This window comes from Rhinatrema bivittatum, chromosome 4, assembly GCF_901001135.1.
Source record: "Rhinatrema bivittatum chromosome 4, aRhiBiv1.1, whole genome shotgun sequence".
NCBI lineage: Eukaryota > Metazoa > Chordata > Amphibia > Gymnophiona > Rhinatrematidae > Rhinatrema > Rhinatrema bivittatum.
Window position 1 is genome coordinate 19,709,546 of NC_042618.1, and position 17,189 is coordinate 19,726,734.

Sequence of the window (17,189 nt, forward strand, 5' to 3'; positions counted from 1 at the left end):
ATGGGAAACCATACTTGCCGAGGCCAATACGGGACTATGAGTATCATTGACCCTTTGTCCTGTTGTAGTTTCACGAGAGCTTTGGCTATCAGTGGTATCGGAGGATACGCGTATAGGAGGCCTGTGTTCCGGGGCAAGCAAAGGCGTCCATGGCTAACATGTTTTGTTGCCTGTGTAGGGAGCAGAATCTGTCCACTTTGTGAATGAGTTGGGATGCAAAGAGGTCAATTATTGATTGACCTCAGCGTTGAAAGATTTTGGTCGTTACCACAGGATCCAGAGACCACTCGTGGGGATGGAAATGTTGACTGAGGCGATCTGCTACTATGTTCTGTATGCCTGCCGGATAAGTGGCCCGAAGATGCATGGAGTGTGCAAGGACCCAGGCCCAGATCTGCATGGCTTCTTGGCAGAGGAAATAATAGCCTGTTCCTCCCTGTTTGTACAAGTACCACATTGCAACCGTGTTGTCTGTCTGTATGAGAACAGTTGTGTGAAAGGCAGTCCTGGAACGCACATAGAGCACAACATATGGCTCAAAGCTCTAGGAAGTTGATCTGGAACTTTGCTTCGAGTTGTGTGCAAGTCCCTTGAGTGTGAAGGTTGTTCACATGAGCTCCCCAACTTAAGTTGGATGTGTCCGTGGCTAAGGTCACCTGAGGAACTGGTTGCTGGAAGTGTAGACCTGTTAGCAAGTTGGCTTTGTTTGTCCATCAGAGAAGTGATAGATGCAGCTGGTCGGTTGCATGGATCTGGGATGAAAGAGGTTGAGTGGCTTGTAGCCACTGAGATTTCAAAGTCCATTGAGTTATTCTCATGGCTAGCCTGGCCATAAGAGTGACGTGGGCGTGGAAGCCATGTGGCCCAGCAATGTGAGGAATTGATGGGCTGAGGCTGTTTTCTTTGTGCTCAGAGATGTAGCTAGTCTGGAGAGTGTGTGCGGTCGTTGGGCAGGAAGGCCTTTGCGACTGTGGTGTCCAAATCTGCTCTGATAAAGGTAAGGAGATAAGATGGATTCAGGTGGGATTTCTGGTAATTGATGAGAAACCCCAACGAGTGTAGCAGATTGATAGTGAGCTTCATCGCGTTGAGAGCTCCTTGCTTGAATTGACTCTTGATTAGCCAGTTGTCCAGGTAAGGAAACATGTGTATGCTGATTTTGCGTAGATGGGCCGCAACCACTGCTAGGCACTTTGTAAATATACGGGGTGCCGAGGCAAGTCCGAAAGTCAGAACCCAGTACTGAAAATGTTGACGCCCCACTATAAAACGCAGGTATTTGCGGTGATGTGGGGATATGGGAATGTGTGCATAGGTGTTTTGAAGATCCAGAGAACAGAGCCAGTCTCTTTGTTATAGAAGGGGAAGCATGGTGCCTAGGGACACCATCCTGAATTTTTCTTTTTGTAGAAATTTGTTGAGATTGCAGAGGTCTAGGATGGGGCGGAGGCCGCCTGATTTCTTTGGAATTAGAAAATAGCGGAGTAGAACCCTCTGCCCTGCTGTGACAGGGGAATGGCTTCCACAGCCCTGGCACTCAGTAAGGTGGACAGTTCTGACTCTAGAAGAGTTGTGTGATCTCTTTGGATCCACAGTGGATTGGGTGGTAAATCCAGGGGTACCATGAGGAAATTTAGATGGTATCCCTGGGTTATGATGGATATTACCCATTGGTCTGTTGTAATGCGGCGCCAGTTGGTTATAAAGTGGTGTAGCCGACCTCCTCAGGCAAGTCTGGTCTTGGATTCATAGAGCGGCTGCTGTTCTCTGGACAGGTTTCAAAATACAGAGGCTAGGCCCATTTGCGGGGCTGGTTGAGTTCTGGACGCCTTGGTCTGATGTGGATGTCCTCTTTGAGGTGATCTGGCTGGTTTCCCACGAGATGTAGGTGGGTAGTACTTGCGTGAGTGATAAAAGGGTCTTCTAGGATCCCTTCTCGTGGTCTTTCGAGCAGAGGAGGCAGCTTCCATAGTGACTGTGAAAAGCTGACGCAGGGGTCTTGTGATGATCCTTTAATTGAGCCACTGCATCCTGTATCTTGTCGCCAAAGAGATTATCTCCAGTATACGAGAGATCAGCGAGCTTATCCTGGACTTCCAGCCTTACGTCAGAGGCCTTAAGCCAGGCCCATCTTCTGGCACTGATTCCTGTTGCTGATAAATGAGAAGCCGTCTCAAAGGAATCATATGCAGCTCTGACCTCATGTTTCCCTGCGTCAAGGCCTTTTTGGAGAATGGCAGTGAGGTTCTCCTGTTGTTGGGGAAGGGAGTCTACTATCCCCTGGACTTGCTTCCACAGATTCCTCTGGTATTGTGTCATATATAACTGATAGGCAGCTATGCGTGACACTAACATAGAGCCCTGAAAGACTTTCCGACCTAGACCATCCAAAAATCTTTGGTCCTTTCCAGGGGGAGCTGAAGAATGAGGGTGCAATCCCTTGGCCTTCTTCTGTGCAGATTCTACTACCACTGATTAGTGAGGTAGCTGTGGCTTCTGGAAACCTGGAGTGTGTTGGACTAGATATGTTGCATCTATCTTTCTATTGATCGGTTGGACAGTGCAAGGGTACTCTCATAGATGTTGCAGATCCAAGAGCACTTCGTGGACCGGAATTGGCCATAATTTCCTTGGGGACATCTACGAATTGAAGGACTTATAACATCTTATGACGGGTGTCCTCTTCGGTGACCAGGTCAAAAGGGATGGTTTCGGACATTTCTTTTATGAAGTTAGCAAAGGAGAGGTCTTCTGGAGGGGACCGTTTTCTTTCTTCTGGTGGAGAAGACTCTGAAAGTATGTCCTCTGTGGAAGTGTCCATGTCAAAATCCTCCCATGGATCATAAGGGGTCTCTGGTTGAGATCCTGAGGGAGGGAAAATGTCTGATACTCCAGGACATGCAGGCATCGAAGGAGGCCTTGATGGCCTTGTTAGAGGATGCAATGGCACCGATGAAGACTTAGCATAAATGACATCGAAGGGAACTGTGGGCGCTTCGATCCCAAGAGCCCCGACGGACCTGGAATTGGTTCCAGCATTGATGGAAGCAGAGCTGGAATAGGACTAGAGTCCATGTCCTCGTCCTCCGAGGACCCTGGAATGGGTATTGGGGGCTTCGGAGGTTCGGAAGGTCGACTCGGTACTGATGGCACAGGCTGGATCGAAAGGGCACCGATGAGGGTATCAAGGCGGTTGAGCAATGTGTGTAAACATCGATGGCTCTGGTGTTGTTGCCGGTATGGGGACCGGCATCAATGGCGGATGCAGGCTCCGGAAGGCATCGAGGACCGCCTGGCAGACAAGGATGTCCAGCTCCTCCCTGGAAGCTGGTATAGGTAACGCAGCTTCAGGCGGAGGCAGGCTAGGTACTACTGGCACCTCCACAGGAATCTGTGGGGGCTCAGAACCTGGCACCGATGTTGGTGGGGATCGCCTGGGGGTCTCGGGTGCAGAGGAGGATGGAGGCTCCTCTCCCTGGGCCCTCTTCGCAAGTGGCTCGATAGCCATCGAGGCTGATGCGGTGTCTGTGCTGTAACTATGTTTCCCACGGTGCTCGGTCCGGTCCTTCTCCGGCACAGAGGAAGACACTACCGATACCCTGGATGGCGTTGGTGACGGACAGTCACAGTCCCCTTGCTGCTCCCGGCGAGGTTTGTCGATGGATAAAAATGTTCCTGCCGGTGATGACTGGGTAGAAGTCTATGGAATTGGAGCCTCTTTTCCAAATAAAACTATTTTGTCTAAACGGGCACGCCTGTCCTTCAGGGTCATTTGAGCGCAGCTAGGACACAGACGTACATTGTGTGATGGGCCAAGGCACAGCACACAAACATCTTGCGGGTCAGTAATGGACATTGTGCACCGGCACTCTGAACATTTTCTGAAGCCCGTCGCCATGGCGAAAAAAAGGGGCCGCGAAACAGTCTGTGACCTGCGGGAACCGATAACAAGGTAGTAGGAACAGACTGGAGACGGTGGAAAATTACTCACCGACAGTCAAGAAACAGTGTTGCGATGGCAGACCCCTATGAGGGAACTTTTTTATGAAGATAACTTCAAGGTTTTCCGTGAAGAAAAGTGGTGAGAAAATTCTCACAGGGCTCCTACCTGCGAGGCAAACTGCAGCGCAGAAAAAAAAAAGACTGAAGGGAGACCTCTGTGGCTACAGGGATTATGGCATGCTGAGCATGCTCAATGTGCCAGTCAAAAGTTCTGGAAACTCTGACAGATGTTTTCTGTGACAGGGTCTGATGACGTCACCCTCATGTGAGGACTATCATCCTGCTTATCCTGGGAGAAAAAGAAAGCTTGCCATGCCCCTCCCCCCCCAAAAAGGATTATTTTACATTGTGGGTCTTTCAGCCCAAAAAGTCTTCCTCCTTTCCCTCTAAGTCCAAAAAATAATACAAGGCTCACAGCTTTAGTCCCCGTCCCTGCCAAGTCCACCCTTATCCTCCCGCCCCACTTTCACCTCCCCAAACCTCATAGGAAGACTGGGAACTTGGACTTTGTGTCTGGCTCCCGGATTGTAGAGCGTTGCTTTGACAGCAACACTGGTAGCTTTCATGATCAGCATTGTTATCAGAACAAAAGTGGACACACCAGGAGACAGATGTACGATCCAAGTTCCCAGTCTCCCCATGAGGTTTGGAGAGGGTGCAGGTGGGGCAGGAGAGTAAGGGTGGACTACAGCTGTAGACCTTATATTATTTTTTGGACTTTTTGTGTGGATGTGGGGAGAGGGAGACTTTAGGCCTAAAGCTCTGCAATGTTATATAATCATTTTGGGGAGCTTGGTAAGTTTCCATTGGGGTCGGGGATTGTGCTACTCCACCCACTCGGGAGGTGTATGTGGTAGGTAAATGCTACTTAACTGGCAATATTCTTTGAAAATTGCCTGTTAGGTTAAAGCTATTCAGGTATACATACTTGGTTAACTTTGCAACATATCTGGCAATATTAAAAACTAGCTGGTTCATTTTCAAAGTTATCTGGGTAGGTTTTCCCAGATAAGTTTATTCAGGAATATTCAGCGGGATGTTTATGCCACTGAATATCCCTGATAAGTTATCTGGCTATCTTTAGTCAAATAAGTTATCTGTTAACAGTTTTTTCAATATTGGTCTCATTATGCCCAAGACCGAACTTCTCTATCTTCCCAAATGCACTTCTTCCCTTCCACATTTTTCTATCTTGGTGGATAACACCATTATTCCCTCTGACTGCCGTTTTGGGGTGGTTTAAAACTTCTCTCTCTTTCTCTGTTTGGGACACACTCAATAACTACAAAAATATCACAAAAGTTATCAAAACATGCAAATATCTCTGCACCAAATCAAAGACATTTTGTAGCAGTACATCCACAAACAAACATTAAAAATACTGTTAAAGACTTCACACACCAAAGACAAGCAATTTTAGTTTAACAAATAATGATTAGCATGTTCTAGCTCCTGCTCTTTGATTGACTACCTTCAATTCCTGTCTCAGAGCTCTCCTGCAAATCCACTCCCCCATCTCTCCTCTCCCATAGGTTGGAACCAATGAATGGTTTTGCAGCAGGTGCATTTTTTTTTTAGTGGTACTTTCTGTAAAGTGTACTAGCCCATTTGAACATGTGCATGTTCCCATAAGCTTTAGAGGAAAATGTATATCACATAAGAATACATGCTCACTGACCACACTTTTCCATAGCCAAACTGTATACTGCAGGGTAGGCTGCTAAGTTTCAGCCTGAGGAGACAGAGGAGATCACTCTGCTCAACTAGAGCTCTAGAATTCCAGCACCTCAGGTGCAGACAGGAAGCAACTTAAGAAAAGAGAAAGTCTGAGTGGCTAACAGACTTATCCTGGACAGTCTCTAATGAAGGTAAAAGCTCACTTCTTACATATATTGCTTCTGTTCCTCATGATAGTGCTCCTTGCTTTCCATATTCTGCTCCAGTAATATCTGGTTCTGCTGGCTTAGCATCTGGATCTGGCTCAGAAGATGATGATTCTCCTCTTCCAGATTGCCTTTCAGACGGGTCAGTAGCTACAATACATCAACATGGATAGTACACAGACTGGCAAGATCAAAACATTCACTCTTAACCTCTAATGTCAGAAATAGAAATGTGTTTTTCTATTATTATTGCAAGACTTGCAAGAAAAAGATCCTGTATTTTCAATGCCTATACCTAATCCATTTTTATACAAACTGCAGGCTTCTCAGTGTGCAAATTCAGTAATGAACAGAGAAGTACGGCTGTTCAAAGCTACACTCTTCCTGCAGTGTCTGGAGATAAGCAGAGCAAAATGAATTCCGTATGAAGAACTTGCCATGGTACTAATGGCATACAAAACTTAAAAAAATTGAAAAATATAGTTTTAATACAAAGATGGCTAAATGATAAATACTGACATATGCAATTTCATTTATTTGGCATGTGTATAGAATTAAGGTTAACTAACTTAATACATCTGACTAGTTTTTGAGAGTTATCTTCTCTATCAGGTCAGTGAAGAAACAATGTAATTACACTGGGCTTAAATAGTACAGTCATTTAGATCAGTGTTCCCTAACCTACTTCTAGAGTCTGGTTTTCAGGATATCTGTGATAAATATGCATAAGATATCTACATACACTGGAGACAAAGGCAGATGCTAGGTTTGGTTTTTTTTTTTTGCTGCCCTGTGCCCCCCATTTATTCATTCTCTGTCACTGTCCCGGGCCTGTCAAAGCCCAGCTCCCTCCTGCAATCTATATTTTTAAAAACAGACACTCCCACACCCACCCCAGGAACCCATGGATAGGGAAGTGTTTTAGGTACCCTATGCAAGACCTTACAGCCTTGCACTCACGCCACCCATCCACGCACCCTCTTTACAGACTCACACAATTAAATTATGTATTTATAACAAATTTTACATGACAAAACATTCAAAAGTACAGTCTTCTGAAGCAAAAATATCACTTACAACTTGCATATTATATTTACATGCACTCTGTGGTGCGAACCAGAAAATTCTGCAAAAAAGACACTTGGAACTCCTATGGAATTAGGAGTGTACGCTTGGCCCTCAGAAATCCATGAATAGACAATTACCATTGCAATATAATAAATCTCCCATACCAAAACAACCCTAACAGCCTTATACATGAAAAAGCAACACTGCACATATTTCACAAGGCCCTAGTACACCAATAAAACTTATTAGGAAACCAGGCTGCTATAGAGCCCTACACAGAAATTACATGCCAGAAAAATCTCACCTTGGTCATATATGCAAAACACAGACAGACCAGCACCAAATACAGAATAAAGAGATCAGAAAGTATAAAGAGAAACGTACTGAGAAGAAAAACTGGAACCCACAAAAAGCCAGCCTCTAAATGCAGAGCAACAATAGAAAACCAGAAACTACCATTTTTCATAAAAACATTAAATAAAATCAAGAAATATAAATCATAATATTAAAATCATATTAAATATTTCAAACCAGTTAATGAATAAAATATAAAAAGTTTCCCAAATTCCAATAAAATATTTCAAAATATTTCATGAATAAAAATTCCAGTAATCTAAAAATGTTCTATTCATTTCAAAAGAGTAGCAATATCAAATTACACCCAATAATTAAAACTAATAAGGATTAAAAAATCTTCTGCTCTCCATTCCTGGGATCTTTTGATTTTCAGTCACCCTGAGTTCATCAAGGATTGGGGGAAGTAGTACAACAAAAGTTTTATCATCTCTCTCTCTCACACGCACAATAACGTATTCATTCTCTCACAGATACATTATATCTGTGTTTGTGCATGCCTATGAGAGCCTATATTGACACATACTCTTACAGGTACACAAACATACACAAACAGACACAAGCACACAGGCTCTCACTCAGGCACATTCACAGGAATACATACTCACACAGACACACACACACATAGGTTCTAAACAAATACATACAAGTTGTCACTCACTCACATGGCCTCCTGCTGTCATTGGGCTGTGATGGGATGAGCTCCACCACGGCCCCATGGGCCTCCAATTCTCTTCAGGTTGTGGTGAGATGAGCTCCAACATGGCCCACCAGCCTTCCTGCTTATGGGGGGGAAGGGGAGGGGAACGAGTGGAAGCTGTGTGTGCCTGCTCGTAAAGTTGTGCACGGGATGCATGCATCAACAGGAACACTGGCCTCTCATTTTAAGCTGCTGAGCCGCCGGTGGGTTGGCTTCCGTTCCGCCAGCAACCTCTTTCCTTCTTTGGCTATTGGAGAGATTACTTACCTGATAATCTCGTTTTTCTTAGTGTAGGCAGATGGACTCATTACAAATGGGTATTGTGTGCTCGTGCTAGCAGTTGGAGACGGATCTGACGTCAGCACGTGGTACATATACCCCCTGCAGGAAGTGCAGCAGCTCAGTAATCTTCCTTGCAAAAGCTTCATGGATATATGTGTGACTGACCGATTGATTAACCAAACATGATTAGCCTGACCGATTGATAGTAGCTGGAGACCGCCAGTGTTCTCAACCGGAAGGCGTCTACACCAGACAGGGTGGATGCCCTACGTAAGGAAACATGACTTACCTTGAAACGGTGAAACCCCATGTATATCGGCAGCCGGGCGGGATGCTGAGTCCATCTGCCTACACTAAGGAAAACGAGATTATCAGGTAAGTAATCTCTCCATTTCCTAGCGTGTAGCAGATGGACTCATTACAAATGGGATGTACAAAAGCTACTCCCGGACTGGGTGGGAGGCTGCCCGAGGTCCGCTCAGGATTGCCCATGCAAATGCTGTATCCTCCCTGGCCTGGACGTCCAGATGGTAGAATCTGGAGAAGGTATGGAGGGAGGACCACGTTGCCACTTTACATATCTCTGCAGGCGACAGCATCCTAGTTTCCGCCCAGGAGGCCACTTGGGCTCTGGTAGAGTGAGCCTTGACCCATAGAGGTGGTGGTTTTCCCGCTTCTACGTAGGCCGTCTTGATAACTTCTTTGATCCAGCGAGCAATAGTCGCCCGTGAGGCCGCTTCCCCTTGCCTCTTCCCGCTGTGAAGGACGAACAGGTGGTCCCATCTTTCGTACTGCTTCCGACATTTCCAGGTATCTGGACAGCAGCCTGCCGATGTCGAGATGGCGCAGTATTCGACCTTCTTCCGACTTCTTCAAACCTTCCATGGTTGGCAAGGATATGGTTTGGTTGAGGTGGAAGTGTGAGACTACTTTGGGTAAGAAGGAGGGAACCGTGCGAAGATGGATAGCCCCTGGGGTGATTCTGAGAAATGGATCACGGCAGGACAGTGCTTGTAGCTCTGAGATGCGGCGTGCTGAGCATACGGCCAGCAAGAACACCATCTTCAAGGTTAACACACGGAGGGACAGGCCTCGGAGAGGTCTGAAGGCGGGTCCCGCTAGGAATTCCAAAACTAGGTTGAGGTTCCACAGGGGCACTGGCCACTTCAGTGGCGGGCGAATGTGTTTGACTCCTTTCAGGAAACGTGAAACGTCTGGGTGTGTGGCAATGCTATTGCCGTCCCTCCTGGGGCCGTAGCAGGATAGCGCTGCCATCTGAACCTTGATTGAATTGAGGGACAGACCCTTCTGAAGTCCATCTTGCAGGAAACCCAAAATGATGGGGATTTTAGTGGCATGCGGCTTGGCACTGCGAGTTTTGCACCAGGCTTCAAATACTCTCCAGATCCTTATATAAGTTAGTGATGTGGAGAACTTGCATGCTCTGAGGAGTGTATTTATTACCGACCCCGAGTATCCCCTTTTCTTCAGTCGCGCCCTCTCAAGGGCCAGACCGTAAGAGAGAATTGAGCTGGATCCTCGTGGAGGATGGGACCTTGTCGCAGCAGGTCCCTGTGAGGGGGCAGGGGTAGAGGATCCCCTGCCAGCAGTCTTCTCATGTCCGCGTACCAGGGTCTTCTTGGCCAGTCCGGGGCCACCAGAAGAACTAGGCCTCTGTGCCGCTGAATCTTGTGTATAATGGCGCCCAGCAGGGGCCATGGGGGAAAGGCGTACAGCAGGATCTCCTGAGGCCATGGCTGTACCAGGGCGTCGATCCCCTGGGATAGAGGGTCTCGCCTGCGACTGAAGTATCTGGGTACTTGAGCGTTGGACCTGTCCGCTAGTAGGTCCATGCCCGGCGTCCCCCACTGATCCATGATCATCTGGAAGGCCATGGACGACAGCTGCCATTCCCCCGGGTTTAGGCTTTCTCTGCTGAGGAAGTCTGCCGTGGTGTTGTCCTTCCCGGCGATGTGGACGGCGGAGATGTCCTGGAGATTTGCTTCCGCCCAAGCCATCAGGGGGGCTATTTCTAAGGATACCTGTCTGCTTCTGGTTCCGCCCTGCCGGTTGATGTATGCCACCGTGATGGCATTGTCTGACATTACTCTGACTGCTCTGTTGCGAAGTCTGTGGGCAAATCGCAGGCATGCTAACCTGACTGCCCGTGCCTCTAGTCGGTTGATGTTCCACCCCGACTCTTCTCTGTTCCACCGCCCTTGGGCGGTTAGTTCTTCGCAGTGTGCTCCCCAGCCGCTGAGGCTGGCATCTGTAGTTAGCAGGGTCCAGGTTGGAGAGGACATTTTTGACCCCCAGCTCATGTGGCCGGGCTGCAGCCACCACCATAGCTGATGCCGTACTCTGGCCGGAAGAGGTAGATGCACGGTGTAGTTCTGTAATCGTGGGCTCCACCGAGACAAGAGGGCGCATTGTAACGGCCTCATATGAGCCCGTGCCCATGGTACCACTTCCAGAGTGGAGGCCATTAGGCCGAGGACCTGTAGGTAATCCCAAGCTGTGGGCCGGGTGGTGCTCAGCAGATTCTGCAAACGATTCCGGAGTTTTGATCTCCTCTTGGAGGTCAGGCTGACTTTGTCTCCCTGGGTGTCGAATCGGACTCCTAGGTATTCCAGTGACTGCGAAGGCTGTAGGGAACTCTTGCTTGTGTTGACTACCCATCCTAGGCTTTCCAGAAGAGATATAACTCTGTTGGTTGCCCGGTGGCTCTCCTCCGGTGACTATGCCCTGATCAGCCAATCGTCTAGATAGGGATGGACGAGAATTCCTTCCTTCCTGAGTGACGCCGCCACCACTATTACCTTGGTAAAGGTCTGCGGCGCGGTGGCTAACCCGAAGGGTAGAGCCCAGAACTGAAAGTGTTGATCCAGGACTTTGAAGCGTAAGTAGCGCTGGTGATCCCGATGGATTGGGATATGCAAATAAGCCTCTGACAGATCCAGGGATGTCAGATACTCCCCTGGCTGTATTGCGCTTCGGACTGACCGCAGAGTTTCCATGCGAAATCCTGGGACCCGTAAGTACCGGTTGACTGACTTGAGGTCCAGGACGGGTCTGAAGGTGCCCCCCCCTTCTTGGGGACGATAAAATAAATGGAGTAATGCCCAGAATTTATCTCCCATGCAGGCACTGGGATTATGGCTTTTAGGGACAGGAGCCTCCCCAAGGTAGCTTCCAGTGCCGCCCTCTTGAGGGGCGGACAAGGAGATTCCACAAACTTGTCTGGAGGGAGATGAAGGAAGTCCAGGTAATACCCTTCCCGGACAATGGCGAGGACCCACTGGTCCGAAGTAATCTCGACCCACCTGCGGTAGAATAGGGTTAGCCTGCCCCCTATGGCTTCTTCTCCCAGATGGGTCGGCTGATTCTCATTGTGGGGTGCGGCCTGGACCCAAACCCGAGCCAGTTCCCCTCTTGCTGTGCCTGGTCCGAAAGGACTGGTTCCTGGTCTGAGAACGAGGTGCTTGGTAGCGAGCCCTGTAGGGGTTGAAGCGCTGAGAGCTTCTACCTTTGGATGGCCTAGGAAAAGGGCGCTGGTTCCTCCTTGACTTGTCTTCTGGTAGACGGGGTAATGGAGATGCGCCCCATTTATTAGCCAGTTTCTCGAGGTCGCTGCCGAACAGGAGGGATCCCTTAAAGGGCATTCTTGTAAGGCGCGTCTTGGAGGAGGAGTCGGCCGACCAATTGCGTAGCCAGAGCAGTCTCCTGGCCGCCACTGAGGATGACACTCCCCTTGGCTGCCGTACGGACTAGGTCGGAGGCAGCGTCATTGAGGAACGAGAGGGCTGATTCCATTTCTTCTCCTGGGGTGTTGTTCCTGGCTTGTGATAAACAGGAACGCGTCACCACGGTGCAGCAGGTCGCAATTCGTAGGGACATGGCTGCCACCTCAAAGGCTTGTTTCAGAATGGCGTCCATGCGCCGATCATGTGCATCCTTGAGGGCCGCCCCTCCCTCCACCGGAATGGTGGTACGCTTCACAATTGCGCAAACTATGGCGTCTACCTTGGGGCACGCCAGCAGCTCCTTGGTTGCCGGGTCCAGGGGGTACATGCTAGACAAAGCCCGACCTCCCTTGAATGAGGCCTCCGGCGCATTCCACTCCAGATAGATTAGCTGCTGTGCTGCTTGTAGGAGGGGAAATGGTGAGCCGTCTGACGCAGGCCCTCTAGCAGGGGGTTCATTCTAGGTTCCCCTGGGGTGCCTTGGCCCGGGATAGCCAGCTCCGACAGGCATTGAGAGACCAGGTCTGGGAGATCCTCTTTAAGAAAGAAACGTCTCATGGTTCAATACGGCTCTATCCCCGAGGGAAATTCTCCCTCCTCGGGGAGCTCACCCTCTTCCTCACAGTAATCTGAGTCCCCATAAGTGGGGCTACCGGGTGGCCGTGCCTAGGTCTTGAGGGTCCAGGGGCAGGGTCATCCAGTACGTATGGGTCCGTTCGGGGATCAGACTGCATCTTGACAAAGGCGTGAATCCCCTTGAATAATTCCACCCAGGAGAGCGAAGCAGGTTCTAACCTTAGGGGCACCAGGTCTCTAGGGTTCCCTGGCTGCTCACCACGGCCTGCTAGGTCCGGGATGTTCCCTGAGGAACTAGCAATTACGCTGGGCTGGGACCGGCCCTGGAACTCCCAGGGCCTCCTCACATTGGACACATAGGGAGTCTGCTTCCTCGCTCTGTGTAGCTCTGAGGTGGCATGCTGAGCAGAGGCCTAGAGCTCTTATGCCTGATTCTGGAGGTGCCGGCTCTGCGGACGCATGGGCTCTCATACGCTCCATCGTGTCTGTTATCTCTATGCGCCGGCTCCCCAGCCGAAGTATGCGCCTTGTAATATGCGCGAAAGATGTGCGCCTAGCAGCGTGCGCTTAGCAGCGTGCGCGCCCAATTATTTTCGGGCGCCTAACATATGCGCCCGTCGCCCGTGCGCTTAGTCCGAGCGCCAGAGCGAGGCGGCGAACCAGGGCAGATAGTGATGGCGAGCAGGCAGGAAAATGGCGACCTCCTTGGCGGGCTGCCACGCAGGTAGACCCCGCTAATCCTCGCTTCCTCGGAGACCAGTAAAGATGTACTCCTTACCTGATCTTCGGCGCTTCCCGGCTGCGACCCGGGCGGTCTCCGGCTGCGGGGGGGAGAGGGTGATTACCGTCACTGCCGCGCTCGAGGAAGTGCACCCACTGCCTCTAGGCCACGCCCGAACCCGTCTCGCTCGGGGGCCAAGTCCTCACCGCGAACGGATCGGGACCGAGGCTGCCTCTATGCCGCGCCCAAGCCTGTCTCACTCGGGGGCTAGGTCCCTGCCGCGATTCGGCCACCAGACCGAGGCTCGTACCTCCGAGGGACCACGGAAATCACCCCGGGAAACTCAACTGGGGGAGGGACCAGAGGGTATCACCGCAGGAGTGCGGGGCTCGTCTTCAGGTAGGATTCTTCTATGAATTTAGTAGAATTTGGAAACAGCGAGCGTGAGGGAGCTCCAAACTGCTTTGGAGACGGAAACTACTGAGCTGCTGCACTTCCTGCAGGGGTATATGTACCACGTGCTGACGTCAGATCCGTCTCCAACTGCTAGCACGAGCACACTATACCCATTTGTAATGAGTCCATCTGCTACACGCTAGGAAATGGCGGGTTAGGCTCTACCGGCAGCCCAGTGGCGCACCGAGGGTCTCCGGCGCCAGGGGGCCAATCCATTTGTCTGCCTCTTCAGCGCGACCACCATCTTTCTTATACTAATGCTTAAGGTCACAGAAAATAAGTGGCGTCTCTAGACAGAAGAATTTTTTTTGGAGGAAGTGGGGTGGGGGCAAGCCAAAATGACATTTCCTTGTATCACATGCACCGCCACAGCATGGCCCTCTGCTTTAAAATTGGCTATAAAAAAAGTCTCAATAGGAAAGTCTTCTGCACAATTTTAAAAAGCTGGCTAGTTTCACACTTCTAGTAAAACTACCATTAAAATTATTCGAAACCTTATTCAACTAATTCTATATGGCTATGAGAGTGAAGTCTGGAATATATACAGGAAGGGACAAGATGTCAATATAAATCCTTCACCCCCGGTTCCGTAACACTGTGCATTCGCAGAAATTCCCCCAACAATGAAGCTTGGATGTTTCCCTTACAGCTCATCATACAAAAAAATATTTTCAAATTCTGGTGTCACCTCACAGTAACAGCAGCACAAACAGCTTTCACTGCCAGACACGTTGTGAACTAACACAAAACCCCGCAAAAAGAGACACTGAATCTATACAGCAAACCTATATCATCTTAACAGTAGTAACACCAAAGATTCAAAGCAAGAACCCTACTTGTGAAAAAGCACAGGTAAATATTACACTGGGTCCCAGAATACCAATACACCACCTACTGAGGAAACAAAACAAACCCGATTGCTATAGATCCCTACACAGACACTACATGCTAGCAAAATCTCTCACTTTGGTCGCACATGCAGAGCAGAAACAGACTCTCACCAAATACAGAATAAAGGATCACAAATTAGAACCAGCAATATGCAGACAAACTGAATGTAAACCCCAAGAAGCTAGACTCTGTGTGTAGCAATGGAAAACCAGAACTACCATTCCTCATAAAACAAACAATAAAATAAAGAAACAAAGCATTGATTATAATAGTAAAACCAAATTGATAAAAGAATAAATATTTCAAAACTGACAAATAGAACCTCTATTAAATCATATACATCTTTTAAAAGTTACCCAAGCACTAATAAAATATTTCAAAACAGACATTAAATAACACCCAATAATTAAAACTAAGAAGGATTAAAAAAAAAAGCCTCTGCTGTCCATACCTGGGAACTCTTGATTTCCAGTCACCCTGTGATTGTCTAGGATTTGGGGGGGGGGGGGGGGGGGGGGGGGGGGAGGCGGTCGCACAAACTTCATCCTCTCTCACTTATATTTGCATGTCCATTCTCTCTCACACATACACAGTCACATACACACACATACATGCTCTTATACACACCCACAGCTTCTCTCTCTCATACACAGGCTGAAAAGATCCTTTTTCTCTCCCCCCATCCACCCACACAAGCTTTTACTCCCCTGGATTCTCTCTCACACACACACACTCTCAATGGCTCCCTCACATACACATACACACACACACACACACACACACCAGGCAAACTCCCATTCATTCTCACCCACCCAGGCATGCAAACACTCATTCTCACACACACACACAGACCTCCAGGCAGGCACCAATTTTTTCTCACACACACACACTCAGGTAAGCACCCATTCTCTCAGACAGATTGACCAAAGGAAGGCACCCATCCATTCTCATACACAGGCAGGCACCCATTCATTCACACCCCCCCTTCCCCAAGCAGACTCCCCATTCATACCCATGCACACATTGAAGGAGGATCCCTCTCTTTCTTTTACCAGGAGCCTCGGGGCCTCTTTCATTCCTCTGCTACCGCTGTCACTGCTGCCACGTGGCCATTGGGGAGGCACCGATCGCTACTACTGGCACTGAAGCCCATTCTGCTGCCTCCTCTGTGCAGGCCCTGCGGTATTAAAAATTTGCAGGCTTCCAGTTCCTCCATGCTGATCTTGTGCATCACAAGACCAGCATAGAGAAAGTACTACTCTTGCACGTTCTGAAAGATAACATATGCCAATCACTAAAAATTTTTTTTTTTTTTTTTTACTTTTGCTGTCTGATCTTAGTTTTCTAGTTCCCTTTCTTGGTCTTTTGGACAATTCCTTTTACAGGGTCTCTTTTTTGTTTTATTTATTTATTATTTATGGATTTTTATATACCGCGGCACGTGAGGCACATCACCTCGGTTTACAGAAAACATTAATTCAGCAAAAAGCTTTACAATAAACATGTTAAGTAGCACAATAACAAAAAGCATGTATACCGGTTAATATGAGAAAATATTATGAACGTAAGAGTAACAATGTTTCTTCTCTCGCCACCTGTCGGTGAAGGTGTGTGTGTGTGTGTGTGTGTGTGTGTGTGTGTGTGTGTGGGGGGGGGGGGGGGGTGAAGGGAACAGGGAAAGCCATCGGGGCTCCCCTAGGGCTCGGCATGCTCGCATGTTATAAAATCGGGCGTAGCTACTAAAATCTGGCCCTTAGTAAATCAGGTACTAAGTTAGATCTGCTCAATAGTGATCTAAACTTAAATGGATAAGATTTATCTAGCTAAGTAGCAATTTATCTGGGGATATTCATCTGCATAGCCCTGCAGCTGAATATTCTAAGTTACCTAACTGAGATATCCAGCTATGTGTTGAATACCTACCACCAGATCACAATTTATCTCCAGGAAATCTTGTAGACAGGTTTTGGGCTAACAGACCAAAAGGATGAGGGAAAATTATGGAATACACAGGGCTTCCCTGGGGGAAATAGAAAACTCAGAATGATGATGAGCATTTCCCCTCCCTTCCCCGCCCCCCAGCCCTACCTAAACCCCCCACCTGACCTTTATTGCAGAAGTTGCGCCTGCCTCTGGGCAGGCGTAGGTTGCGCGATCCCCGGGCCCAGCGGCAGTGGAGACGCTTCTGGCCATGCCCACGCCCCGCCCATTTTTTCAAGCCCCGGGACTTACACGCATCCTGGGGCTTGCGAGCGTTGCCGGGCCTATGCAAAATAGGCTTGGCACACGAAGGCTTTGAAAATCTGCCCCTAAGGGTTTTTCACACACAAAATGGGAAAAAAGCCTTAATGAATCTGGCCCTTAGATGGATAACTTATTTGGCTTAAGTCTGAATTTCACTTCTTAGCCGGATAAGTTATCCAACTAAGTAGCACCGCCCTGTTATGCCCATCCACGTTATCCGGCTAAAAACTTACCCAGATAAGTGACTTATCTGTTTAAGTGGCAGCCAC

General features: G+C 48.7%; 1 protein-coding gene across 4 annotated transcripts in view; it reads right to left on the bottom strand.

The window, feature by feature from the left end:
* CCDC88C (coiled-coil domain containing 88C) overlaps positions 1-17,189 on the bottom strand; it is a 569,522-nt gene that overhangs the window by 78,149 nt on the left and 474,184 nt on the right. For all 4 annotated transcript variants that reach the window (XR_003856192.1, XM_029597798.1, XM_029597797.1 and 1 more), the window contains exon 23: positions 5,890-6,035. Coding sequence is in view for 3 of the 4 variants with exons in the window: in XM_029597798.1 (XP_029453658.1) it covers positions 5,890-6,035 (146 nt within the window). In the remaining variant the exon portion in view is untranslated. The remainder of the gene's footprint in view (positions 1-5,889; positions 6,036-17,189) is intronic.